This window comes from Eleutherodactylus coqui, chromosome 8 (genome assembly GCF_035609145.1).
Source record: "Eleutherodactylus coqui strain aEleCoq1 chromosome 8, aEleCoq1.hap1, whole genome shotgun sequence".
Taxonomy (NCBI): domain Eukaryota; kingdom Metazoa; phylum Chordata; class Amphibia; order Anura; family Eleutherodactylidae; genus Eleutherodactylus; species Eleutherodactylus coqui.
The window spans coordinates 209,729,470-209,756,072 of NC_089844.1; the positions used below are offsets into that span (position 1 = coordinate 209,729,470).

The following is a 26,603-nucleotide window of genomic DNA, read 5'->3' on the forward strand; positions in this document are numbered from 1 at the left end:
TGCTTTTCTTCATGGCACTTGCTATGCAGCATAAAAAGCGTGTTCAATTTATTGTACGGGTCGTTACGCATGTGACCACACCAAACGGCTTTTTTTTTAAATAACGAGAAGTGTACAAACGCTTTTTTTTCTGTTCCTGTGGGGGACTTGTGCTTGCCATGCTATGATTGCACTAATAATACACTGCAGTACTTCTGTGCTACAATGCATTATTGCTAATCATAGCTCATAGCAGACCTGTATGCGATTTCCGGAATGAGGATTTAACAGGTGCGCACTGCGGGGACCAGAAAGCAGGCGAGTATGTAAAAGACAACACCCGGCTCCCCGTCAGTTTAAGGTGCTGCAGGTAGGGGACGGGTTCCCTTTCATTGATCTGTTGGATGTGCAGACTTTTCTATGCAAGCCCTTTAAGTGTCGTCCGAGTGAAGCGTAAGTGTAGGAGATGCTTCACCATACGGTCACTATTCTCTGTAAGGAAGCTTGAATTCGACTTGTAGAATTCTGTTGCAGGTTTCATCAGGTTTAAAAATGCTGCAAACTATGAAGACCACCGGAATGGAACATTTATTAAAAAACACAAAAAGAACCCCAGAATAAATAGATCTTGACTCTTCTGTATTAATAGCCCTGCAGTCCATTATAAACCTTCTGCACCGATCCATGTTTCCAGAGCTGTTTCACACCTAAAAAACACAAGACACTGGCTTATCAGATGGTATACAATTGGTATAGGCTCAGGAGCGCAGTCGTAACTGACAGCTGAGGATCGGAAAGAACAGAAATCTTTGCTGTAAATCCTCTATATGCCACAATTAACGCGGCATGTATGGCGTTAAGAGAGGCATGGAGCGCCATCTGTGACGTCATCAACCCTCTGCCATCCAATCGTGGAAGGTCGATGTGCTGCCATCGCAATAAGAGGCCACAGCTTTGAAATGGCGAGAGATAATACACTGCAGCACAGAAGTACTGCTGTGCATTATCTGAGCGATCATAAGATCGCAGGTTCAAGTCCCCTATAGAAACATACAATGTGAAAAATATGAAAAACAGTAAAAATAATACATGTTACAAAAGGAGCCAATAGGCTTTTTTTTGTTCATTTCGCCTCCTAAAAAAGCAAAATAAAAAAATATTGGCTTTGGAAAGTGGAGAAGAAAATCCCAGAAAATAGTAGTGTTCTAAAGTACTACAACAGTCCACAGCCCTAAAGGGTTAAAGGGCTTCCCAGCATTACAATATTGAAGGCCTACCCCTCGGACATAGACAAACAAAAGCAAAAAAGGAGGCAAGATTGGTGTTCAGGTTGATACAGGTGCTCGTATTAAAGAAAGTGGCTAAAATGTACAGTTTAGGGGGTCTGGAGAAGAACAATTTGGTCTCTATCATCTGGATTAATTCTCTCCAGCTCTGTATAGATTTTTGGTGCCACTGCTTGTCACATTGTATCCCTAAGATGGACCCCACTGTTCGGATATGTATGGCCTGACACCAAGTAGCCCAAGCGCTGCGGCCTCGTCACTGCTTACACAGCTCTGAATACCTGTAATGAGCTATAGGTTTTTCTAGGGTGAGGGGGGTGGCAGGGTGGGTTAACTTAACCAGAGGGGCATTTTATATTGGTTGTCCGTTACCATCAGCAGAGCTTTCCTTGGGGGAAGCCGTTCCTTTGAGAACAGGACACTTACCATTTTTCTGCTCCTCTGTTAGCTGTTCCTTTGGAAATTCCACATCAAAAGTAATAACTAGCGATCCTTTGATGTTATTATTGTCAAAGTTTGGCAGGCCTTCTCCTTTTTTCCAAAGCTTTGCTCCGGGTTTTGTTATTTTATCGCGCATTATATGAACCTATGAAAAAAGTTACAAAATAGACAAAACAACATCTTTAGTCAGAAGATCAAGCAGTTTATGCCCCTATATACCATGCATGTCTAAACAGCACATCAATAAGATGTCTGCACACAACTGGTATACTGGAACCAGTCTGAAAAGAACGGCGCGTTCAAACCGACGTCGAAGATACACTTCGCAACTACAGTCACCAATTTCCGCTAAATAACAGGACGAAATACTGCGGCGCTATTCATCCTGTCAAATCCGGCAAAATGCTGAGTGGAAACGGAGTCAACCTCATTACAGTCAATGGGGTCAGTTCAGCAACACCATGAGACTCCTTTTAGCCAGGGGTTAGAGTTTCCCTACTCCACAAATGGAGAAAGACAGCAGAAACTCCTACCGCGTTTCCCCAGAAATAAGACCCTGTCATTAAGTTTTGCCCCAAAAGAGGCGCTAGGTCTTATTTTGGGGGGGGTTCTTATACTCACCTGGTCCGTGGCATCTGGGTGACTGGCGCTGCTGATCTCCGGAAGCGATGTGGCAGACTTCCGTGTCCTCTGCGCTGACATATCACTCTCTTTCTGGTGACAGGGCTCTGAATACCCCGCCTCCAGCAAGCGAGTGCTGTGATTGGATCATGAGCGCCACTGGCTCACCAATCAGAGCCGGCGCTCGATGGACCAATCATAGCCATTCAATGATGTAATTCACTGAATAGCTGCGAATGATCAAGCGCCGGCTCTGCCTGACTGGCGCTCAATCGAATCACAGCACTCACTTGCTGGAGGCAGAGTATTCAAAGCCCTGTCACCAGTAAGAGAGTGATTGATCAGTGCAGAGGACAAGGAAGTCTGCTGCAGCACTAGAGACCAGCATGAGGGACTCAGACGCCGCAGGACAGGTGAGTATTGATTTTTTTTTTTATATATATAGTTTAACTAGGGCTTATATTTCAAGCCTCCCTCGAAAATCGAAGTAGGGCTTACTTTGAGGGAAGCACGACAGCACTGATGCGAATGAGCTGCTGTTTAGATAAACTTCTTAAGCACAAGTTTGTGTTGCAGTAATTTTCACAGCATTCTTTGATGAAACTCCGATAAGACATCGATGCCACAGGGAAAATGGAGAAACTTACTTTGTGGCCATCCAAGTGTGTAATCTCCATTTCGAAACCAATAAGTGCTTCAACTAAAGAAATGGTTACATTGGTGTAAAGGTCATCGCCTCGCCGTTCAAATATACGATGTCTGTAAATAGAAAGGTAAGAAATTAAATTCTAACACGAAGCAAGAAGAGGCAGTGCAGCTACGGCTGTGATACTTAATAAATGCACGATATTCGGGCTTACTCCCGGGAGTTAAAGGGGTTGTCCCGCGCCGAAACGGGTTTTTTTTTTTTTCAACCCCCCCCCCCCCCCGTTCGGCGCGAGACAACCCCGATTCAGGGACGTACAGAAAGCTCACCGGAGCGCTTACCTTAATCCCCGCGCTCCGGTGACTTCTATACTTACCTGTGAAGATGGCCGCCGGGATCCTCTGCCTCCGTGGACCGCAGCTCTTCTGTGCGGTCCACTGCCGATTCCAGCCTCCTGATTGGCTGGAATCGGCACGTGACGGGGCGGAGCTACACGGAGCCGGCATCCTGCACGAAAGGCTCCATAGAAGAGAACAGAAGACCAGGACTGCGCAAGCGCGACTAATTTGGCCATCGGAGGGCGAAAATTAGTCGGCACCATGGAGACGAGGACGCCAGCAACGGAGCAGGTAAGTATAAAACTTTTGATAACTTCTGTATGGCTCATAATTAATGCACAATGTATATTACAAAGTGCATTAATATGGCCATACAGAAGTGTATAGACCCACTTGCTGCCACGGGACAACCCCTTTAACATTTTTAAGAGAGCTTCTCGTCTTGGAGAACTGTCCAGGCTGTGAACACTGAGCCAGCGATTTCCAGCCGCCAAGCACATTTTCCCTTCTCTTCCTCTATTCTAACAGCCGACGGGAGATCATGAATGGCAGAAGTCCCACCCAAGAAGAAAACACGGCCAGCAACAAACAACGCTGCCAACTCACCTACTGAAAATGAGTCAATGCACAACTGCTACTGCAGAGGAACATTACTCGTTACCGCCGCGCGGATTTGTTAGTGGCCACGGAAAGTCACCGACTGTTCGCTTAGGAGGTTTTGTCACTTTTCCAGTAACAGACGTCTGAGCGCTGCCAACGCTCTACAGAGTCCTGCTGAACTGGGAATCAGTAGTGAGCCGAGAGCAAACATTGTCAAAATGACCTTCTAAGGGCCGGCTGCACAAACATGATAATCTAAGACAAAGTACAAAGACGTACCAACACAGCCTAGCCTGTGATCTTGGTTCAACTCCAGGTTCAATTATATCCCCCGATTTTGTTGGATCAAACTAGTTGAATTTAACTCACAGAGAACGCACCATCTGATAACCCGCAGAGCGCTCAATTACCACCGACCCTGGTAGTATGCAGAGCTCCTTTTCCTGCGAGTTATGTCTTTGTACATTTTTTCTCTCACCTCTGATTTTAGTTTAGTTAATAATGAGATAGCATAGGTCCTGATGGACGTGTGGTGGCCTTGCCGTGGCCCATCGGCTTATGTGTTTTGGCCAAAATGCAGTCTAACAGTCATTTTTTTTTTTTTTGCAGTTTGCTATAAATGCTGAGCGAGCCCGGGATGTCATGCCAGTGTGTCGCACTTGTCTATGGCTGACATCCTTGATATCAGTTCACATGTGCAGACTATGTTAGCAGTCACCCCTCCACCAATCCGGGCTGGGTTGAGCTGGGTGGCTGCTGTTTGGTCTGTAATATGAGCAAGCTAAATGTTCAATGCAATCTGGCCCTCTGCATACTACTAGGGTCGGGGTGATTGAGCCGCCCTGCAGTTTATTAGATGGTACCATTCTTGGCTCCTTTTCGGCGAGTTAGGTCTTTGTACATTTTTTTCTCACCTCTGTGATGTCAAACTAGTTGAATTTAGATCAGCAAATGAAATCCAAGATGGTGGACAAGGCCGATAGGCTTTTCCTGGGAGGCGAAAATACACCCTTGTCTGTTGGTGGTAGCGGTCATGTTTTTACTATCACTAGGAATACTGGGAAAAATCATCTGACCACAGTCAGCATTCACCGTGCGCGATACATTTCTTCTAGGTTGAACCTAGATGGCAGATAGAGTGAACTTGGATTTGCAAATCTTAGATTAAAAGTGTTGATGCAAGATATACCTCCTAAACCAAGTTCAACAGCTGATAGTTTGATGAACAGCGTGGTTGCACGGGTATCATGCACAGCGATTGGTGACCGTAGTCAGGTGATCTTCCCAGTATTCACTGCGATAGTAAAAACATGACTGCTACCTGCTGCAAAAGTGGGCGTCATTTCACCACCCAGAAAAAGCCCATCACACCCTTGTGTGTGCAGCCAAGCGTTACCCTGCTTGAAAATGTCTTTTGGAAACCCGGACACGAGAGAAACACACGTGGCTGCAGGACGTCCTGAACAGATCGCTGAGCTAAATCATTTGCTGGGAAAAAACTGAGAAAAGCGCTCTGAAAACCCAATTCTTGTCTACTAGAGAGAGAGAGAACAACAGAACATTCAACGGATTGTAAACCTTACTTGAGAACTTTGATTCGGAAGCGCAAGTCACCCGGCTCTCCATCAATATGGGGTTCACCTGGAAAAGCAAAGAACGGATTGTAATAGCAAACTCAAGAGCTTGGAGGGATTCTCCACGATGATAAAGGGGGTGGAGGCATGATAACATTTTCCTAATAACTCCTCCACCCCCCACCGTCCAGCTGCTTGGATCCCAGAAGCTACTGATCACTCATCAACCAATTACTGGCCTCAGAGGTCACGTGCCATCCACACGGTTCCCCTCGGAGGTCAGTCATCAGCGGAGTAGTGCCGCGAGTGACGAACAGCATGTGACCGCTGCAGTGGCTTCACAGATCGGAGCAGTAAGTGATGGACCTCGGTGAAGGGACGCTGGGAAGAGGAATATGGCTTTTAACATTTTTTTTTTTACACTTTTATCTACATACTATAGTTATTTTTTAAATCTCAGAAATCCCCTTTAACCTCTTAGTGACCCGGCCTATTTTGGACCCAAGTATGCAAGATTTCCGGGGGACATGGGTCCCCCGCATGTTTTGCCTTTCATGGCATCCTCAGGGGGAGCAGGAAAACGGGGCTTTACATGCCACGCTCAACAGCGTTGCAGCAGGAGGTCAGCAGTCAGTCACAGCCGGCGCCCACTGCGGATGGCATCCATTCACAGGAACCTCTTACTAGCCAGGACAAACTTACACCCTGGGGCGAGTAGGGGTTAGTAAGCAAAGAGAAAAAAAATTACAAAAATATCCATGAAAAAAATCTGCTCACCTTCTCCAATGAACGGATACTCCATACCATCTCTAACACCGGGTTCGATTTCAACTTCTAATGTTCGTTCCTCATTTACAAGTCTATATGGGGGGAGGGGAACACAAAAGAAAGGAAAAAGAAGAACATCAAATGACCCCTCAATGTGCGGCATCAGTCCAGTAGGAACCCCATTTACATCAGGGAGGATTTGTAGCAGACACACCCAAAGGGGATTTTGGAGGATAATCTGAACTTCACTGGAGTTACACCAGATTTTTCCTAAAGCCTAAACCATCCCCATCATCCCCCCCAGTGGGGCCAGTGTTGAAGATTCTGTCCGAAATTTGGCTGTGGAATTTGTGCTTATACCCTATGTGTGAACATGACCAAAACCTCCTCTAATAGATATTAAAAGGGTTGTCCATATATAAACTATTGAAAGTCCTTTCTCAGGAAATACCATCAATAGTAGATTGTAAGGCGTCTGCCACCTGGAACGCCCTCTGATCAGTTGTTCTCTGGGCTGGTGCCCTCATGCAGAAAGCAGGCTGCTCCATTCCCACTGCAGGCAAAGTTCCCATTGAAGTGAATGGCCTGCAATACCAAGTCTGGCCACTGGAGTGGAAACAGAGCTGTCTGCTTGCTGCAGAAATAATCTTAATTCACATGTTTACCAACCCAGAAAACAACTCATTGGTGAGGGTCCCATGCAGCAGACTCCTGAGGATAGGCCATAAATAGTCTGCAACTGGACAACCTCTTTAATCTTCCAGTTGCACAGGGTTAAAAGGAACAGCACTGCAGATGGAAATAAGCATCGCAGCAATTTCCCTTACTTGGCTATCTTGGCACTGCTGAAATAGAAGCATCCTAAAGGGAACCTGTCAGTGAACATACAACATTCAGTAGGCATCAAGTTGTATATTAGGAAGACCTGAGCAGATTCATATTAAAAGGGGATGTTCAGTTGTAAACCATTGATGGCCTGTCCACGAGATAGTCCATCAATAAGAGATTGGCCTTGCTTACAGTTGAGGATGCCAGGTACCAGATGCCTACCAGTGTGTTCATGCACTGAGCAGATTTCTGCAGGAAGCAGACAGCTCTGTTCCCATAGCAGTGGCCAGACTCTGTATTACAGCAAAGTTTCCATTCACTTGAATGAAAATTTGGTCTGTAATACCAAGCTTGGGCACTGCAGTAAGAACGGAGCTGTCCTCTTCCTGCAGACATCAGCTGAGTATGCAAGTGCACCAGCCCACTAGTAGGAATCCCAGGCGGTAGGGGGATCCCTGCCAATGTCCTATTGATAAGGGGCTGCAGCATCACATTCCTGAACTCCTGGCTCAGGATGGGAGTGCCGATGCCAGGAGAACAAGTGATGATGCTGCAGCGGTCCCCCGATTTCCTGTGATATCATCTGCAACAACCATTATCGGCGCCACAGTGCTAGATCCTGGCGGCCGCAGAGGGGTAAGTACAGTACACTTTATTATTGTGATACAGGGGGTCCTATTGAAGGGGAGGGGTCTTCAGTAACCCGACAACCCTATTAATTAAAATCTCTTCAAGACACCACTGGTGAGACCTCCAATTTCTGCACTTAGCAAGCAGCCATTTTTCTTTACTTGCTGTGAACAAACGGCACTTTATTATGTTGGATTCATATCAGCAGCAAACCGTTCTGCGGACTAGACCCGTGGGAAGCCGTATACTCCTACTAGTGCTATATACATGGTACTATAGTCAGTATCAGCCTGTACTTGGCGCACGTACTTGACATTAGGGCATTCATCACAGACAACTTCCTGCGTCATCTGGAAGCGTCCGGGTCCCAGCTGGGTTGTTCTCATCTCCTGCCGGCAGTTACATTTTCTCTTGCCCGGTGCCTGACGGGCTACTGGCTTATTTCTCACCACCTAAGGAGTTAAAAGAACAAGGAGGAACAAACATATTACAGAAGTAGTAACAGTAAGTTAGAGGGGCTTTCCAGGTGCAAGAAACCCCTTAAAGGGGTTGTCCCGTGAAGTAATCATTAAAAGGTCTTTTATCTACAAGGTTACTTTGTTTCTACCACCAAGGAGGGGCCTTCACCAAAGTATAAACCCCACGGACATTCTTCTTCATTCAACTGGGTGTTCAATTTATGCAAGAGTACTCAAAACATGACAAACCGGCCCTCTTCCTAGTCTCTGTTCCGGACATATATGCATAGAAGCTTCCGGAGCCAGACGTTGTTCGATATTTCTTCGTTTATTTGAACCTCTTGAGGACTCGGGACATTTTTGTGATTTTTGTTTCCTCCCCACTTTAAAACCACAAGAAACATAACTTATATTTAACCTTTATATTTTTCTGTTGACCTGGCCACACGGGGGCGCTCTTTGTGGGACAAGTGGGATTATTTAACGCACTGAAAAACTGTTTTAAAAAATTAAGTAGGGTGAAATAGAAAAAAAAAAACCTGCTTTCTTTTGGGGAGGGGCGGGGCGTGAGCCTTGTGTGGTGCAGAGTGTAAGCTCTCGCCTACGACCGGAGGTTGCAAGTTCGATCCCCACATGATTCAGGTAGCCAGCTCAAGGTTGACCAAGCGCTGCGGAATATGTTGGCGCTATATGAATAAAGTTTATTATTATTATAGCATACACACTGCGCCAAAAATAGAATGTGAGTCCGTGAGTCCGTATAATTAGGACTACACCAAACTTAGCAAAAGAAAAAAATATAAAGTTACCGGGTTTACATTGTTTCACCGTCTGCTGCTATTTTTGTGGGACAGCGGGTGGTCTCTATTGGTACCATCAGGGGTATATACACAACTTTTTGATCACTTAAGTTCATTTTTTCTTACGACAATGTTCACTGTCCAAGATAAATAATAAACTATTGTCATAGATGGACGCGAAAAAATGGATCATACCTACCTGATAATCGGGTTTCCAGTAGTCTCCACGACAGCACCAAGTTTTTTCTTTTAACCAGGGTTTTTTTTTTTTAAATAAAATGATATTATATATATGTTTTTTATATTATATTCTATAGTTTCTTTCTATCCATTTAGGGGGGGGGGGTACGGGTGCTGTCGTGGAGACTACTGGAAACCTGATTATCAGGTGGGTATAATCCACTTTTTCCCCCAGTCGTCTCCACGACAGCACCAATTGAGACGTACCAACTAAAGTTTATTAGGGTGGGATTGCTGCCGAGAGGACTTTGCGGCCGAAGGCCATGTCCTCGTCCTGCTGCACTTTTACCCTATAGTGTTTAATGAACGTGTGGGGCTTCTTCCAGACTGCGGCTTTGCATATCTGCTCGACCGAGGCTGAGCTATGTTCGGCCTATGAGGATGCTACTGCCCTTGTAGAATGGGCTTTAAGAGCTAAGGGGATTTCCTTCCCGAGGGCCTTATAGGTCTCTATGATGGCTAGGCGGATCCACCTGGCTATGGAGCTTTTCGCTGCTTTACTCCCTTTATTTGGGCCACTGAACTGGATGAACAGGTTGCCGTCCCGTCTCCAGTGGCTTGTCGCCTCTATGTAGCCTAGGACTGCTCTCCTAACGTCCAGGCAGCTTAGGGTTTTTCTTCTTCGTTTTTTAGGTTTACTAAAAAATGAGGGGATTATTATGTCTTGGGACCTATGAAAATGTGATACTACTTTTGGCATAAACGCCGGGTCTGTTTTAAATACTAATTTGGTGTCCGAGATTTTCAGGACCGGGTGGCGAATGGGCAAGGCCTGTAGTTCGCTAACCCGTCTTGCGGAGGTGATGGCTACTAGGAAAATGGTCTTGATAGTAAGCATTTTTATGGGTAGTGCTTCGATCGGCTCGAATGGTTCCGCCATCATGGCCCTTAGAGCCCAATTAAGGTTCCAGTCTGGAAAAAGATTTATGGGCCTAGGCCGTAATCTAGTTGCTGCTGCTAGGAACCTGTTGACCCATCTGTTGTCTGCGAACTTTGTGTCACATATGGCGCTAAGGGCTGTGACCTAGACTCTCAGGGTACTTGGAGAGAGGCCCATCTCTAGGCCCTCCTGCAAGAACTCTAAAATTAGAGGGATGTCCGGGATAGAATCCCCGTGATCCCTTCCCTGTCTCCATGAGGAAAACCTTCTCCAAACTTTCTGGTAGATAAGGTTTGTCGTCTTTTTTCTGCTGGACATTAACGTTTCTACTACTCTCTCTGAGAATCCCTTCTCTTAGTGAGGATTCCTCAAGAGCCATGCTGTTAAGTGGAGCCTGTCTATGCCCGGATGGTTCAGTGGCCCCTGCGCTAGAAGATCTGTCCAGGTAGGGAAGATGACTGGGTCCTGGACACAATGTTGCTACAAGACCGAACCAGCTTCTCTTGGGCCAGAAGGGGGTCACCAGGATTAGTGTGCATACCTGGGTTCTGAAATGTTGTAAGACTCTGGGGATCAATGGTATAGGGGGAAAGGCGTACACCAGCCCCTCTCCCCAGTCTTGGCCTAGGGCGTCTACTGCTGTCGGACGATCTCCTGGCCGGAGGGAGAAGAAGTTGCTTACTTTGGCATTTTCCCTGGTTGCGAACAGGTCCAATTGTGGGGTCCCCCACTGGTTGATCAGGATCCTGAATGCTTTCAGGGAGAGAGACCATTCTCCTGGGTCTATTTGCCTCCTGCTGAGAAAGCCCGCTTTTTGGTTTAGCGTCCCCTTCAAATGGGTTGCCGTGATCGAGGGGATCCGGCCCTCTGCCCAGTGAAAAATTTTCTGTGCGATGTTTTGCAGAGCGGGAGATCTTGTGCCCCCTTGGTGTTGTATATGGGCGACCGCGGTGACATTGTCTGACAGTATCTTTATATGCTGGTCCCGTAGCGAGTTCCCTAACTGCTGTAGGACCTGCCATACGGCCTGTAGTTTCCTGTAATTTGAGGACTGTTCTTTTGTCCTTTGCGGCCATGGGCCCTGAAAGAACTGGTTCCCCACATGCGCTCCCCATCCCCAGGCGCTTGCATCCGTTGTGATGCGAGTGGCTGGGTTTTGTAGCCAATGAACCCCTCTCCGCAGGTTCTCTGGGGATGCCCACCAACGCAGGCATGTTCTCACCGCGCTTGGAATGTACATTCTTGTCCCTAGAGAGGACTTCCTTTTGTCCCACGTGGATAGGACTGAGGCTTGCAGGGCTCTGGTGTGAGCCTGGGCCCATGCCACTCCTGGAATGCATGACGTCAAGCTTCCCAGGAGAGACATTGCTTCCCGAATTGTGCATAATCGTCTCCGTAGAAAGGTTTTGACTAGCCGTCGGATGTTTTGTATTTTCTCCTCGGGTAGGCAGGAGCATTGCGATTCTGAGTTGAGCGTTATACCCAGAAACGTTTTCTGTTTGTCGGGATCTAGGCTGGATTTTTCCCAGTTTATGATCCATCCTAAGGATTGGAGAAGTTCTAGCACTATCCTCAGGTGTTTCGTTAGGAGTTCTCTGGACTCTGCTATTATTAAAATATCGTCCAAGTAGGGTACTATTAGGACCGACTTCTTCGTCAGGTAGGCGGCTACCTCTGCCATAATTTTGGTGAAGATTCTGGGTGCTGAGGAGATCCCGAAGGGCAGGCATCTGAATTGATGGTGCTCTATTCCTTTGCCCACATCCACTGCGAACCTTAGGTATTTCCGGGACCCCTCGTGGATCGGTACGTGGAAATAAGCATCCTTTAAATCGATGGATGCCATGTAGGCCCCTTTGGGAATCAACTTTATCGTTGAGGAGATGGACTCCATCTTGAATTTTCTGTATCTGATGCAGGTGTTCAGGGGTTTCAGATTCACTATCATCCGCTGTTTCCCACAGGGTTTCCTTACTAGGAAGAGCCTGGAATAATGGCCCTGGGTTTCCTCGTTTTGCGGTACGGGGGGTGTAACTGTTTGGAGCCTCCCGTGATAATGAATTTCCTTCTGGGGAGGGACACCAGCTCTATCCGGTATCCCTGCTGTAAGATCTTTGGGATCCATGGGCCTTCGGAAATCGCGGCCCCTTGATCCACAAAGCCCCCCCAGCCTTGCCCCTACGGGGATGGCGTCAGGGTCTCTGCTTTGGCTCCCCCTGGTGGGGGTTAAAGAAGATATTCCTTCCTCTGCCCCCCTTAGGGTAACTCCAACGTCCCGTCTTGCCCTTGCCTCGGTAGGCCTCTGGCTGTTGCCTTGGGGCCCGGAAGAAGGTCTTCCCTCTCTGCGGCTTTTCTTCCGGGAATCCCTTCTTTTTGTCGGCCGCCTTCTCTAGAGTCTTGTCAAGGTCCGGTCCGAACAAAAACTGGCCGTAGAACGGGAGGGCGCATAGCTTATTTTTTGAGGCTAGGTCGCCTGACCACGATTTCAGCCATAACACTCTTCTGGCTGAGTTAGACCGGGCTGTAGCTGTCGCCGAGAGTTTGAGAGTTTCGGCCGCGGCGTCCGCTAGGAAATTTGTTGCCATACGCGGGATCGGAAAGGGAATTTAGGATCTGTTCCCTCGGCGTCTTATTGGTTAGGTGTAGCTGTAGCTGTTCTAGTGGCTGCGATCCCTGGCCTAAGTATGTTTGCCGCTGCCTCCCATGATTTCTTTAGAAGGCCCTCAGCTTTGCGATCCATGGGATCTTTTAACTGTGCGGCTCCACTCTTTTTGGATTATTTTGGGGATATTCTTGTGGACAGGGAAGGTATGCTTGCGCCTCTCCCCTAGTCCCCCAAATATCTCATCTTGTAGGGTACGTGGTTCTCTGGGCTCTTCCATTTTTAGTGTAGCCCTGACTGACTTAATCAATTCCGTTAAGTCGTCTTGGTGGAATAAGTATCTTTTGTAGTCCTCCTAATCTGAGGACTCCTCGGCCGCCTGTTCCTCTTTCTCCGACCCAATAGAACTCTCTGAGTCGGAAGGCTCATCAGGAACATACGCCCTTTTCTGGCGTTTCGCTGGCGGCGCCAGCTGTGACGTTAGGGCTGATCGAACCTCTTCTTTCACCAGCTTCCTAACGTCCTCCCGATTCCTCGTTAACTAGCCTAGCTACGCATGCCTTGCATAGAGGCCTCTGGTACGTAGCTGGCAGTTTTATCCCGCATTTTCTGGGTTTTGTTCTGGGGGGGGGGGGTCTTTTTTATCCCCCTGACAAATAAAGCATTTTTGCGGGTAAATATGCAATTTTCCATACACAATACACTGGATATTTGCATTGTATTTTTTGCCGCACTGGCTACTTACGGCCGCTGAGGCTGAGGTTTCAGCTGTCTCTGGGGCTGGAGCACTCATTACTATACCGGTACCGCGGACACCCTGCGACCTGTAGTGCTGGTTTGTTCTGGCTTCTCTCGGGTTCCTATTTTTTTAAATTTTCGCGCTCCTGCGCTAAGCCCCGCCCCCTCTGCTCCTGATGCAGACGCGATGACGTCATCGCGCTGGACAAGTGACGCGGCGCCCCGCCGTCGAAGGGCTTCCTGGAGCACTGCGCTCTAACTTCTGCAGGGAGGACGAGGGGGACTGAGGCTCCCGCTTTGTACCCCCCATGGGCCGCCGCCGGAGGAACCTGGCCCGGGGGTTACCACCCCATGTGGCGTCCCGGGAGTTGTCTGGCTTGGAAGGGAGGACAGGCTGAGCCACTGCCCTCCGATCCGCCTGTAAGTAATCCTGGCTGGCTTCTCCACCAGCCCCTCTCAGAGATCCTGCCTCCTGGCAGGACAGGAAGACACTGAGGAAAGTGGGGAAGGGGGGGAGCTTTTAACCTCTCAGTATGTTCCTGTCCTATCAGGAGGAGGCAATCTCAATTGGTGCTGTCGTGGAGACTACTGGGGGAAACACTAATTTTTTTTAAAAAGGGGGAAAAAAGTTTGTTCTAACACAATATTGGCCATTTTTTAGAATAAAACCTTTTTTTCCACTTATGTTTACATTTTCTTTTAGTCCCATAAGGGAACGTGAACTAGTTCTCTTTTGATCACTTATACAATATACTGCAATACTTCAATATTGCAGTTTGTTGCATTTCTGCCATGACACCTGAACAGTACCCTGCAGTCTCATCATGGACAGGCCATGCAAGACTTTCGAAAGCCAATTGGGCCATTTAAATGCCATTTTCAGAATTAACAGCAGCATTTCTATGGTTAAACCGACCCAAATGGAGTGTGAAAGACAGCCCACTGTGGCCATGTATGGGGCAGGCACAGGTATACATCTGACGTACATGTATGGTGGAGGTCACGAATGAAGATGCGATATTTGTGTTTGGACATTAGAACATCCCCTTTCCATCAGTTTGTCCTTTTCACATGAATGTAGAAAACAAGATAGAAAATACCTCTACAAAGTTTCCTGAGTAAACCTCTTCCAGAGTCACTTCCAGGTCGATCCGGATGTCGCTGCCGCGCGGAACATTTCTGTCTTGCTGCCGTGGATTGCCTCCAAACATGAATCCAAAGTCTCCAAAGAAACTAAGCAAATACAAGATAGAGATTTCCATAAGAGTACACTACACAGAAGAAGGAGGCTCAGGAGGCTTCTACCACCGCTCCATCCGGGCGGGACGGCGCCTCGGCCAGAGAAGGTCCTACTCGAGAGTAAAAGTGTTCTGTAACTAGGAGGTTGGAGTGGATATCAGGGCGCCCCATCGTAGTGTGCGGCCTCAGCTACTGTTACCAAGATGCATGATCTGTGATGTACGGGGGGAGTCAAGGATATACTTTCAAGACTAGAGCTGAGGAGCATAAGAACACACAGCCAGAAAGGGAGACATCCAGAACTACTCCGCCTTGAGGGTGTGAGAAGGTAGGTACTCGCAGAGATTAATTCTGTTTATTCGCCTCATCTTCACCCTCTTCTCCACGGCTCCCCCGGGGCACCAGAAGGGTGGTCGCCACAATCGGAGAGGAGGGGGCGGATGAAGTTGGAGCAAGAGTCTCAGCCGAGCCCATGGCTGGCAGGAAGCAGAGTGGTTAGTACGGCTCTGTTCCAATTTGCCGTCTTGCAGGAGGGAGTAAACGTGTCTCTAGCAGCATTGTTCGCCCTCCTCACTTTGGGACAATCAGGGACGTTACCTCATCCCAATTTCTAGCTAAAGGAGAAGAGAGTGATAATTAAAACTACAATTAGGACCGGCCAGAAGCCCCGCAGAGGAGGAGGTGGTCTGCATCCTATGGACACCAAGCTAACACGGATTAGCTCAGTGCCTGCAGGAGGCGCATAGCCAGTAGGAGGGATTGACTCTGTTTAGTTATACCCAAGCTCTTCTGGGTCCCTCAATGATATGGACAAGAAAAAAAAAATACAATTGTGCTTTTAATTAAGTTTTTTTTTTTTTGGGAGGGGCGGGATGGACCTATTCACTTTTACAGTGTTCACAGTGTAGTTAAAAAAAAAAGTGACATGGACTTCTATGCATTAGTACTATACAAGCACACCGAATGTAGGTACTTTTGTAATTGTTTTTCTACATTAACCCCTTTGTGAACAGAATGCACCTTGTTACTGACCTCACTAATGGGCTATAAACCTGCATGCGGTGGCATGACTGACTACTGACAGCCGGGCTCCTGCTCTAACCGCCAGGAATGGAGAAACTTCAGATCCTGGCAGTTTAACCCCTTACATGCCACAATAAGTAGTAACTGTAACATGTAAGCAGATGACAGGGAGAAGGAATCTTTCTGTCACCCAGCAATGTGATCACACAGTACCAGCTGAAATCCTGACAAAGGCCTCCATGTCTGCCCTAAAATGTAATAGGCTGCCGTCATAGGCTTAGGTCAGTCTCACATGAGTGGATTCCGAGATTGCCGTTTGCGTGTATAATACGCAGGCATTGAAATGCATTGACTTTCGCCGATTCATTATACCACAAGTAGTAGTATAAATCCGGCTGAGCCGAGGGATCAGCATCCCATCCTGAAGGCCCTCAGAGCATCTCACCACCACAGCACAAGAGAATGGCGCCTGAGCAACGTAAGGGTCCTTCCAAGAGGTTGGGCAACTTTCTGATGCCATTCCCTGCTTGTGTTCGTTCTTCCATGCAGATGATAGCCTGACGCAAAAAACCGAACGCATGCGTGACCATACACACTTCGCTTCTGTGATCATTCGCAGGTCTTCCGCTGTGGATATCTGCAAGCAGAATCCGACCCGTTCATGTGAGCCCTTCCGGACCCCAGCAGTTGGACCCCACTGATCAGTGTTAGGGAGCCATTAACAGGCTGCCGTGTACAGCGTACCTTATACAAAGCGGACAGGATAGAAGTAGATGCGCATTTGCTTCTAGCGACTTACTGCGAGAATATGTCACCGTGAGAGCTCTGATGGCCGTCCTTCAGTCCTTCCTCCCCGTACGCATCGTACTGTTTTCTCTTCTCTTCATCAGAAAGCACCTAAAATAGAAGCCGGCTGGAGAATCACCACAACATGACGCAAGAGCCGCTCACCTGGAATCTAACTACACCAGCTTAACCCCTCAAGGACCGCAGGGTGCCCGCGCTAACGCTGATATAAATAAGGGATTATGTCGGAGCATTGCGGAGAACCGACCCCTTGTAGGGAGGCTCTAGCACCCTGTTGTACCGCCTCTAGCTTGGATACAAGATGTGATAGGGGCAGGCATGGAGGCTCTAGTACCCTGTTGTACCGCCTCTAGCTTGGATACAAGATGTGATATGGGCGGGCATGGAGGCTCTAGTACCCTGTTGTACCGCCTCTAGCTTGGATACAAGATGTGATATGGGCAGGCATGGAGGCTTTAGTACCCTGTTGTACCGCCTCTAGCTTGGATACAAGATGTGATATGGGCAGGCATGGAGGCTCTAGTACCCTGTTGTACCGCCTCTAGCTTGGATACAAGATGTGATATGGGCGGGCATGGAGGCTCTAGTACCCTGTTGTACCGCCTCTAGCTTGGATACAAGATGTGATATGGGCAGGCATGGAGGCTCTAGTACCCTGTTGTACCGCCTCTAGCTTGGATACAAGATGTGATACAGGCAGGCATGGAGGCTCTAGTACCCTGTTGTACCGCCTCTAGCTTGGATACAAGATGTGATATGGGCAGGCATGGAGGCTCTAGTACCCTATTGTACCGCTTCTAGCTTGGATACAAGATGTGATACAGGCAGGCATGGAGGCTCTAGTACCCTGTTGTACCGCCTCTAGATTGGATACAAGATGTGATACAGAGGGCATGGAGGCTCTAGTACCCTGTTGTACCGCCTCTAGCTTGGATACAAGATGTGATACGGGGGCATGGACGCTCTAGCACCCTGCTGTGCCACCTCTAGCTTGGATACAAGATGTGATACGGGCGGGCATGGAGGCTCTAGTACCCTGTTGTACCGCCTCTACCTTGGATGCAAGATGTGATACGGGGGGCATGGAGGCTCTAGTACCCTGTTGTATCAACTCTAGCCTGGATACAAGATGTGATACAGGATGGGCATGGAAGCTCTAGTACCCTGCTGTACCGCCTCTACCTTGGATGCAAGATGTGATACGGGGGGCATGGAGGCTCTAGTACCCTGTTGTATCAACTCTAGCCTGGATACAAGATGTGATACAGGATGGGCATGGAAGCTCTAGTACTCCTGATGCACCACCTCCAGCTTGGATACAAAATGTGATACACGCAGACATGGATGATCTAGTACTCCTGATGCACCACCTCTAGCTTGGATACAACATGTGATACACGCAGACATGGATGATCTAGTACTCCTGATGCACCACCTCTAGCTTGGATACAACATGTGATACAGGTAGGCATGGAGGCTCTAATACCCTGTTGTACCACATCTAGCTTGGATACAAGATGTGATACAGGATGGGCATGGAAGCTCTAGTACTCCTGATGCACCACCTCCAGCTTGGATACAAAATGTGATACACGCAGACATGGATGATCTAGTACTCCTGATGCACCACCTCTAGCTTGGATACAACATGTGATACACGCAGACATGGATGATCTAGTACTCCTGATGCACCACCTCTAGCTTGGATACAACATGTGATACAGGTAGGCATGGAGGCTCTAATACCCTGTTGTACCACATCTAGCTTGGATACAAGATGTGATACCGGGGGGAATGGAGGCTCTAGTACCCTGTTGGGCCGCCTGTAGCTTGGATACAAGATTTGATACAGGCAGGCATGGAGGCTCTAGTACCCTGTTGTACCGCCTTTAGCTTGGATACAAGATGTGATACGGGCGGGCATGGAGGCTCTAGTACCCTGTTGTACCGCCTCTAGCTTGGATACAAGATGTGATACGGGGGCATGGACGCTCTAGCACCCTGCTGTGCCACCTCTAGCTTGGATACAAGATGTGATACGGGCGGGCATGGAGGCTCTAGTACCCTGTTGTACCGCTTCTAGCTTGGATACAAGATGTGATATGGGCAGGCATGGAGGCTCTAGTACCCTGCTGTGCCACCTCTAGCTTGGATACAAGATGTGATACGGGCGGGCATGGAGGCTCTAGTACCCTGCTGTGCCACCTCTAGCTTGGATACAAGATGTTATACGGGTGGGCATGGAGGCTCTAGTACCCTGTTGTACCGCCTCTAGCTTGGATACAAGATGTGATACGGGGGCATGGACGCTCTAGCACCCTGCTGTGCCACCTCTAGCTTGGATACAAGATGTGATACGGGCGGGCATGGAGGCTCTAGTACCCTGTTGTACAGCCTCTAGCTTGGATACAAGATGTGATACAGAGGGCATGGAGGCTCTAGTACCCTGTTGTACCGCCTCTAGCTTGGATACAAGATGTGATACAGAGGGCATGGAGGCTCTAGTACCCTGTTGTACCGCCTCTAGCTTGGATACAAGATGTGATACAGAGGGCATGGAGGCTCTAGTACCCTGTTGTACCGCCTCTAGCTTGGATACAAGATGTGATACGAGGGGCATGGAGGCTCTAGTACCCTGTTAGATCAACTCTAGCCTGGATACAAGATGTGATACAGGATGGGCATGGAAGCTCTAGTACTCCTGATGCACCACCTCCAGCTTGGATACAAGATGTGATACATGCAGGCATGGAGGCTCTAGTACTCCTGATGCACCACCTCCAGCTTGGATACAAGATGTGATACACGCAGACATGGATGATCTAGTACTCCTGATGCACCACCTCTAGCTTGGATACAACATGTGATACAGGTAGGCATGGAGGCTCTAATACCCTGTTGTACCACATCTAGCTTGGATACAAGATGTGATACCGGGGGGAATGGAGGCTCTAGTACCCTGTTGGGCCGCCTGTAGCTTGGATACAAGATTTGATACAGGCAGGCATGGAGGCTCTAGTACCGTTGTACCGCCTTTAGCTTGGATACAAGATGTGATACGGGCGGGCATGGAGGCTCTAGTACCCTGTTGGGCTGCCTGTAGCTTGGATAGAAGATTTGATACAGGCAGGCATACAGGCTCTAGTACCCTGTTGTACCGCCTTTAGCTTGGATACAAGATGTGATACGGAGGAGGAGGAGGATCCTGGCTGCACACTGACGTCACAGTGTGTGCCGGGATCGGCGTCAAGAGCAACGCAGCTGAGTAAATGCCTGCTTGCATTTATTAACGTGGTGAGCGGCCAACGGAGGCGCGTGCCAGCACGGAGGGCTCTGCGTGCCGCCACTGGCACGCATGCCATAGGTTCGCCACCACTGCTCTAGATCGTGTAAACTGGTAGGCTGTCGCAGTTGGTCCCATAATGTTCTCTTGGTGATAAATCTGGCGACCGGGCTGTCACGGAAATGTGACAATGTTGTGGGGGCTCCTGTGACCCCCTGTGTGTGCGGCCGAGCATTATCCTGCTGCCTCTTGTAAACCCCTTTAACTTCATCACCAGATTAACAGGACCAAAGAGCCAAATGGGCTTTTACAGACAAAAATTCTTACTGCATCTATTACACTTCCAGCTCCGACCACAACGAGGACGGCGCTGTCAGCCTCCAGCTTGGCTGCAATGTCTGCTGGGGCCCAAGATCAGCTGACCATCAGGGGTCCCACGTTGCAGACCCCACCAATCAACTATTGATGACCTCTCCTCAGGTCAAGGGGTAAAGTCCTACAACATCCCTTTACTACGATGTAACCTTCAGACGGTCATGTGATGCATGCGATCAGCGTAGAGCCGTCCCAGATGTCACTGACCTCGTAGGCGGCCCCCAGATCCTGGAACTTGTCCTGTGCCTGAGGATCATCGGGGTTTCGGTCGGGATGCAGCTGCAGCGCTAGTTTTCTATAGGCCTTCTTTATCTCCTTCACTGTAGCGCCGCGTGAGACGCCCAGGATCTTGTAGAAATCACGGCTGAAACGGGACAAACAAAGCCGTTAGCCCAAATATGGCGCCCACCCCCGGCCAACCGCGTGCGCGCTCCGAGCCCATCCCCGGCCAACCGCGTGCGCGCTCCGAGCCCATCCCCGGCCAACCGCGTGCGCGCTCCGAGCCCGGCGCCCACCCAGGCCAACCGCGGCCAACCGCGCGCGCGCTCAGAGCCCATCCCCGGCCAACCGCGCGCGCGCTCAGAGCCCATCCCCGGCCAACCGCGCGCGCGCGCTCAGAGCCCATCCCCGGCCAACCGCGCGCGCGCGCTCAGAGCCCATCCCCGGCCAACCGCGCGCGCGCTCTCAGAGCCCATCCCCGGCCAACCGCGCGCGCGCGCTCAGAGCCCATCCCCGGCCAACCGCGCGCGCGCGCTCAGAGCCCATCCCCGGCCAACCGCGCGCGCGCGCTCAGAGCCCATCCCCGGCCAACCGCGCGCGCGCGCTCAGAGCCCATCCCCGGCCAACCGCGCGCGCGCGCTCAGAGCCCATCCCCGGCCAACCGCGCGCGCGCGCTCAGAGCCCATCCCCGGCCAACCGCGCGCGCGCGCTCAGAGCCCATCCCCGGCCAACCGCGCGCGCGCGCTCAGAGCCCATCCCCGGCCAACCGCGCGCGCGCGCTCAGAGCCCATCCCCGGCCAACCGCGCGCGCGCGCTCAGAGCCCATCCCCGGCCAACCGCGCGCGCGCGCTCAGAGCCCATCCCCGGCCAACCGCGCGCGCGCGCTCAGAGCCCATCCCCGGCCAACCGCGCGCGCGCGCTCAGAGCCCATCCCCGGCCAACCGCGCGCGCGCGCTCAGAGCCCATCCCCGGCCAACCGCGCGCGCGCGCTCAGAGCCCATCCCCGGCCAACCGCGCGCGCGCGCTCAGAGCCCATCCCCGGCCAACCGCGCGCGCGCGCTCAGAGCCCATCCCCGGCCAACCGCGCGCGCGCGCTCAGAGCCCATCCCCGGCCAACCGCGCGCGCGCGCTCAGAGCCCATCCCCGGCCAACCGCGCGCGCGCGCTCAGAGCCCATCCCCGGCCAACCGCGCGCGCGCGCTCAGAGCCCATCCCCGGCCAACCGCGCGCGCGCGCTCAGAGCCCATCCCCGGCCAACCGCGCGCGCGCGCTCAGAGCCCATCCCCGGCCAACCGCGCGCGCGCGCTCAGAGCCCATCCCCGGCCAACCGCGCGCGCGCGCTCAGAGCCCATCCCCGGCCAACCGCGCGCGCGCGCTCAGAGCCCATCCCCGGCCAACCGCGCGCGCGCGCTCAGAGCCCATCCCCGGCCAACCGCGCGCGCGCGCTCAGAGCCCATCCCCGGCCAACCGCGCGCGCGCGCTCAGAGCCCATCCCCGGCCAACCGCGCGCGCGCGCTCAGAGCCCATCCCCGGCCAACCGCGCGCGCGCGCTCAGAGCCCATCCCCGGCCAACCGCGCGCGCGCGCTCAGAGCCCATCCCCGGCCAACCGCGCGCGCGCGCTCAGAGCCCATCCCCGGCCAACCGCGCGCGCGCGCTCAGAGCCCATCCCCGGCCAACCGCGCGCGCGCGCTCAGAGCCCATCCCCGGCCAACCGCGCGCGCGCGCTCAGAGCCCATCCCCGGCCAACCGCGCGCGCGCGCTCAGAGCCCATCCAGGCCAACCGCGCGCGCGCGCTCAGAGCCCATCCAGGCCAACCGCGCGCGCGCGCTCAGAGCCCATCCAGGCCAACCGCGCGCGCGCGCGCGCTCAGAGCCCATCCAGGCCAACCGCGCGCGCGCGCTCAGAGCCCATCCAGGCCAACCGCGCGCGCGCGCTCAGAGCCCATCCAGGCCAACCGCGCGCGCGCGCTCAGAGCCCATCCAGGCCAACCGCGCGCGCGCGCTCAGAGCCCATCCAGGCCAACCGCGCGCGCGCGCTCAGAGCCCATCCAGGCCAACCGCGCGCGCGCGCTCAGAGCCCATCCAGGCCAACCGCGCGCGCGCGCTCAGAGCCCATCCAGGCCAACCGCGCGCGCGCGCTCAGAGCCCATCCAGGCCAACCGCGCGCGCGCGCTCAGAGCCCATCCAGGCCAACCGCGCGCGCGCGCTCAGAGCCCATCCAGGCCAACCGCGCGCGCGCGCTCAGAGCCCATCCAGGCCAACCGCGCGCGCGCGCTCAGAGCCCATCCAGGCCAACCGCGCGCGCGCGCTCAGAGCCCATCCAGGCCAACCGCGCGCGCGCGCTCAGAGCCCATCCAGGCCAACCGCGCGCGCGCGCTCAGAGCCCATCCAGGCCAACCGCGCGCGCGCGCTCAGAGCCCATCCAGGCCAACCGCGCGCGCGCGCTCAGAGCCCATCCAGGCCAACCGCGCGCGCGCGCTCAGAGCCCATCCAGGCCAACCGCGCGCGCGCGCTCAGAGCCCATCCAGGCCAACCGCGCGCGCTCAGAGCCCATCCAGGCCAACCGCGCGCGCGCGCTCAGAGCCCATCCAGGCCAACCGCGCGCGCGCTCAGAGCCCATCCAGGCCAACCGCGCGCGCGCTCAGAGCCCGGCGCCCATCCAGGCCAACCGCGCGCGCGCGCTCAGAGCCCGGCGCCCATCCAGGCCAACCGCGCGCGCGCGCTCAGAGCCCGGCGCCCATCCAGGCCAACCACGCGCGCGCTCAGAGCCCGGCGCCCATCCAGGCCAACCACGCGCGCGCTCAGAGCCCGGCGCCCATCCAGGCCAACCACGCGCGCGCTCACCCGTACGGCGGCGGCTTTCCCCCCTACCGCGGCGGCAGCTCACCCGTACGGCGGCGGCTCACCCGTACGGCGCCCGCTTCCCCCCTACGGCGGCGGCTCACCCGTACGGCGCCCGCTTCCCCCCCTACGGCGGCGGCTCACCCGTACGGCGCCCGCTTCCCCCCCTACGGCGGCGGCTCACCCGTACGGCGCCCGCTTCCCCCCCTACGGCGGCGGCTCACCCGTACGGCGCCCGCTTCCCCCCCTACGGCGGCGGCTCACCCGTACGGCGCCCGCTTCCCCCCCTACGGCGGCGGCTCACCCGTACGGCGCCCGCTTCCCCCCCTACGGCGGCGGCTCACCCGTACGGCGCCCGCTTCCCCCCCTACGGCGGCGGCTCACCCGTACGGCGCCCGCTTCCCCCCCCTACGGCGGCGGCTCACCCGTACGGCGCCCGCTTCCCCCCCTACGGCGGCGGCTCACCCGTACGGCGCCCGCTTCCCCCCCTACCCCCCCTACGGCGGCGGCTCACCCGTACGGCGCCCGCTTCCCCCCCTACGGCGGCGGCTCACCCGTACGGCGCCCGCTTCCCCCCCTACGGCGGCGGCTCACCCGTACGGCGCCCGCTACCCCCCCTACGGCGGCGGCTCACCCGTACGGCACCCGCTACCCCCCCCTACGGCGGCGGCTCACCCGTACGGCGGCGGCTCACCCGTACGGCGCCCGCTTCCCCCCCTACGGCGGCGGCTCACCCGTACGGCGCCCGCTTCCCCCCCTACGGCGGCGGCTCACCCGTACGGCGCCCGCTTCCCCCCCCTACGGCGGCGGCTCACCCGTACGGCGCCCGCTTCCCCCCCTACGGCGGCGGCTCACCCGTACGGCGCCCGCTTCCCCCCCCTACGGCGGCGGCTCACCCGTACGGCGCCCGCTTCCCCCCCTACGGCGGCGGCTCACCCGTACGGCGCCCGCTTCCCCCCCTACGGCGGCGGCTCACCCGTACGGCGCCCGCTTCCCCCCCTACGGCGGCGGCTCACCCGTACGGCGCCCGCTACCCCCCCTACGGCGGCGGCTCACCCGTACGGCGGCGGCTCACCCGTACGGCGCCCGCTTCCCCCCCTACGGCGGCGGCTCACCCGTACGGCGCCCGCTTCCCCCCCTACGGCGGCGGCTCACCCGTACGGCGCCCGCTTCCCCCCCTACGGCGGCGGCTCACCCGTACGGCACCCGCTACCCCCCCTACGGCGGCGGCTCACCCGTACGGCGGCGGCTCACCCGTACGGCGCCCGCTTCCCCCCCCCTACGGCGGCGGCTCACCCGTACGGCGCCCGCTTCCCCCCCTACGGCGGCGGCTCACCCGTACGGCGCCCGCTTCCCCCCCCTACGGCGGCGGCTCACCCGTACGGCGCCCGCTTCCCCCTACGGCGGCGGCTCACCCGTACGGCGGCGGCTCACCCGTACGGCGCCCGCTTCCCCCCCTACGGCGGCGGCTCACCCGTACGGCGCCCGCTTCCCCCCCTACGGCGGCGGCTCACCCGTACGGCGCCCGCTTCCCCCCCTACGGCGGCGGCTCACCCGTACGGCGCCCGCTTCCCCCCCTACGGCGGCGGCTCACCCGTACGGCGCCCGCTTCCCCCCCCTACGGCGGCGGCTCACCCGTACGGCGCCCGCTTCCCCCCCTACGGCGGCGGCTCACCTGTACGGCACCCGCTACCCCCCCTACGGCGGCGGCTCACCCGTACGGCGGCGGCTCACCCGTACGGCGCCCGCTTCCCCCCCTACGGCGGCGGCTCACCCGTACGGTGCCCGCTTCCCCCCCTACGGCGGCGGCTCACCCGTACGGCGCCCGCTTCCCCCTACGGCGGCGGCTCACCCGTACGGCGCCCGCTTCCCCCCACGGCGGCGGCTCACCCGTATGACAGCCGCTTACCCCCCCTAGAACTGATTTATGAGGTAGACAGAAGGGCATCCATCCCATCCCCCTCAGGCACCGGCACACAGCGGCAGGTGAATGACCCTCAGCCACGCAGCCCTGACCGGTCCTCCGCCTGCAGCACGCCGGACACTTCCTGCTCCGCACTTACCCCGCAGCCACCATCGCCAGCACGTAGACGAGCAGCAGGCAGGCGCTGCTCAGAGACAACGGGCCGATCTTCATGGCTCCGGCGCGGGGAGGACTCAGCTGTCTCCGCCGCTCTCAGGACATACAGTCTTCCCTCTATCTCCACACTGAGCATTCAACCGTCTTCAGCCAATCACACCGCGCCACGTCAGCCCCAGCGCCGCACCTGCAGCCAATCAGGGCTCTTCTGTTGTCACTTCCGGGATCATGCATCCAATGACAAGAGAAGACATGGCACGTTACCGTGCATACTTGTCCGGCCAATCCGCTGCCAGCTGAAGAAGGCCCCGCCCCTTTCTCCTGATTTGTCGCCGATAGGAGGAAGGAGCCATATTACTGGTGGACTTCCCTCTTCTGCCTCCTCATAGTGACAGCTGCTTCCCGATAGTTGGGTTAACCCCTCATACCGTTTGTTCAGGACTCAAAAAGGGTCTGTTGTATTTGCAGGAACAGCGCATCCACTTCAGTGGGAATGAGGTGCAGTAGCAGGCACAGACCATGGACGATGGTTGTGCTGTTTCTGGACCTTCATACTAGTCCTGGACAAACCCCTTTAAGAGACTGTTCACCCCAAAAGATGCACAGGGTCTTATTTTCAGGGGATGTCTTAATACCTAGCAGGTGCCGTCTGAGCCTCTCCCACTGGTCCCCGATGCTCCAGCAGGCTCCAGTGAAGTCCTCAATGCCAACGGAGCATCTCTTGTTGGTAGCGGGGCTTGAATATCCGCCTCCAGTAAGCTATTGCTCTGATTGGTTCAGGAACTCTGCCTCAGCCAATCAGAGCTCACGCTCGATGAACCAATTACAGTCATTCATTGAATGACACCATTGAATGGCTGTGATTTGTTCATCGAGCACCGACTCTGATTGGCTGAGGCAGTGTTCCTGAACCAATCAGAGCAATCGCTTGCTGGAGGCGGGTATTCAAGTCCCGCTACCAACATGTCGGCGCTGAGGACTACACTGAAGCCTGCTGGAGACCAGCGGGAGGTGCCCGGACGCCACCTACTGGGTGAATATTGCTTTGTTTCCCCCATGCAGTGTAGCATCATTAGTATAAGGGCTCGTTCACACCAGCGCAAGCGTATTTCAGTCACGTAATACAGTACGCAGGAGGACCCATGTCATTGCTGCACAAATACGCCGTTTACTTGCGGCCACGTGAACGCACTGATGTGAACGGAACTACTGAAAGCAATAAGTTCTACTTACTGTGTAATGTGTGCGTAATACATGGCGCAAATACCCCTAAGACACCATATGTGCTGCCCACATGATCAGCGCCAG

The 26,603-nt window shown here is 54.0% G+C and overlaps 1 protein-coding gene across 1 annotated transcript; it reads right to left on the reverse strand.

The window, feature by feature from the left end:
- DNAJB11 (DnaJ heat shock protein family (Hsp40) member B11) lies at window positions 1–25,434 on the reverse strand. The gene is made up of 10 exons (XM_066577287.1): window positions 25,279–25,434; window positions 20,364–20,520; window positions 16,491–16,588; window positions 14,530–14,662; window positions 8,021–8,163; window positions 6,263–6,345; window positions 5,495–5,552; window positions 2,975–3,086; window positions 1,692–1,851; window positions 1–686 (listed from the first exon to the last, which is right to left on the reverse strand). The coding sequence occupies exons 1-10, from the start codon at window positions 25,350–25,352 to the stop codon at window positions 622–624; spliced, it is 1,083 nt and encodes a 360-aa protein (XP_066433384.1). The 5' UTR covers window positions 25,353–25,434; the 3' UTR covers window positions 1–621.
- Between the last annotated feature and the right edge of the window lie 1,169 nt (window positions 25,435–26,603).

What these genes read in the sequence shown, in the direction of transcription:
- DNAJB11 (XM_066577287.1), bottom strand. Translation starts at nt 25,352, where the DNA reads ATGAAGATCGGCCCGTTGTCTCTGAGCAGCGCCTGCCTGCTGCTCGTC. An exon ending in CTGGCGATGGTGGCTGCGGG is followed by an intron (nt 20,521 to 25,278) that starts GTAAGTGCGGAG and finishes GTCCCGTTTCAG; the next exon opens with CCGTGATTTCTACAAGATCC. An exon ending in GATGAATGCCCTAATGTCAA is followed by an intron (nt 6,346 to 8,020) that starts GTACGTGCGCCA and finishes CCCCCCATATAG; the next exon opens with ACTTGTAAATGAGGAACGAA.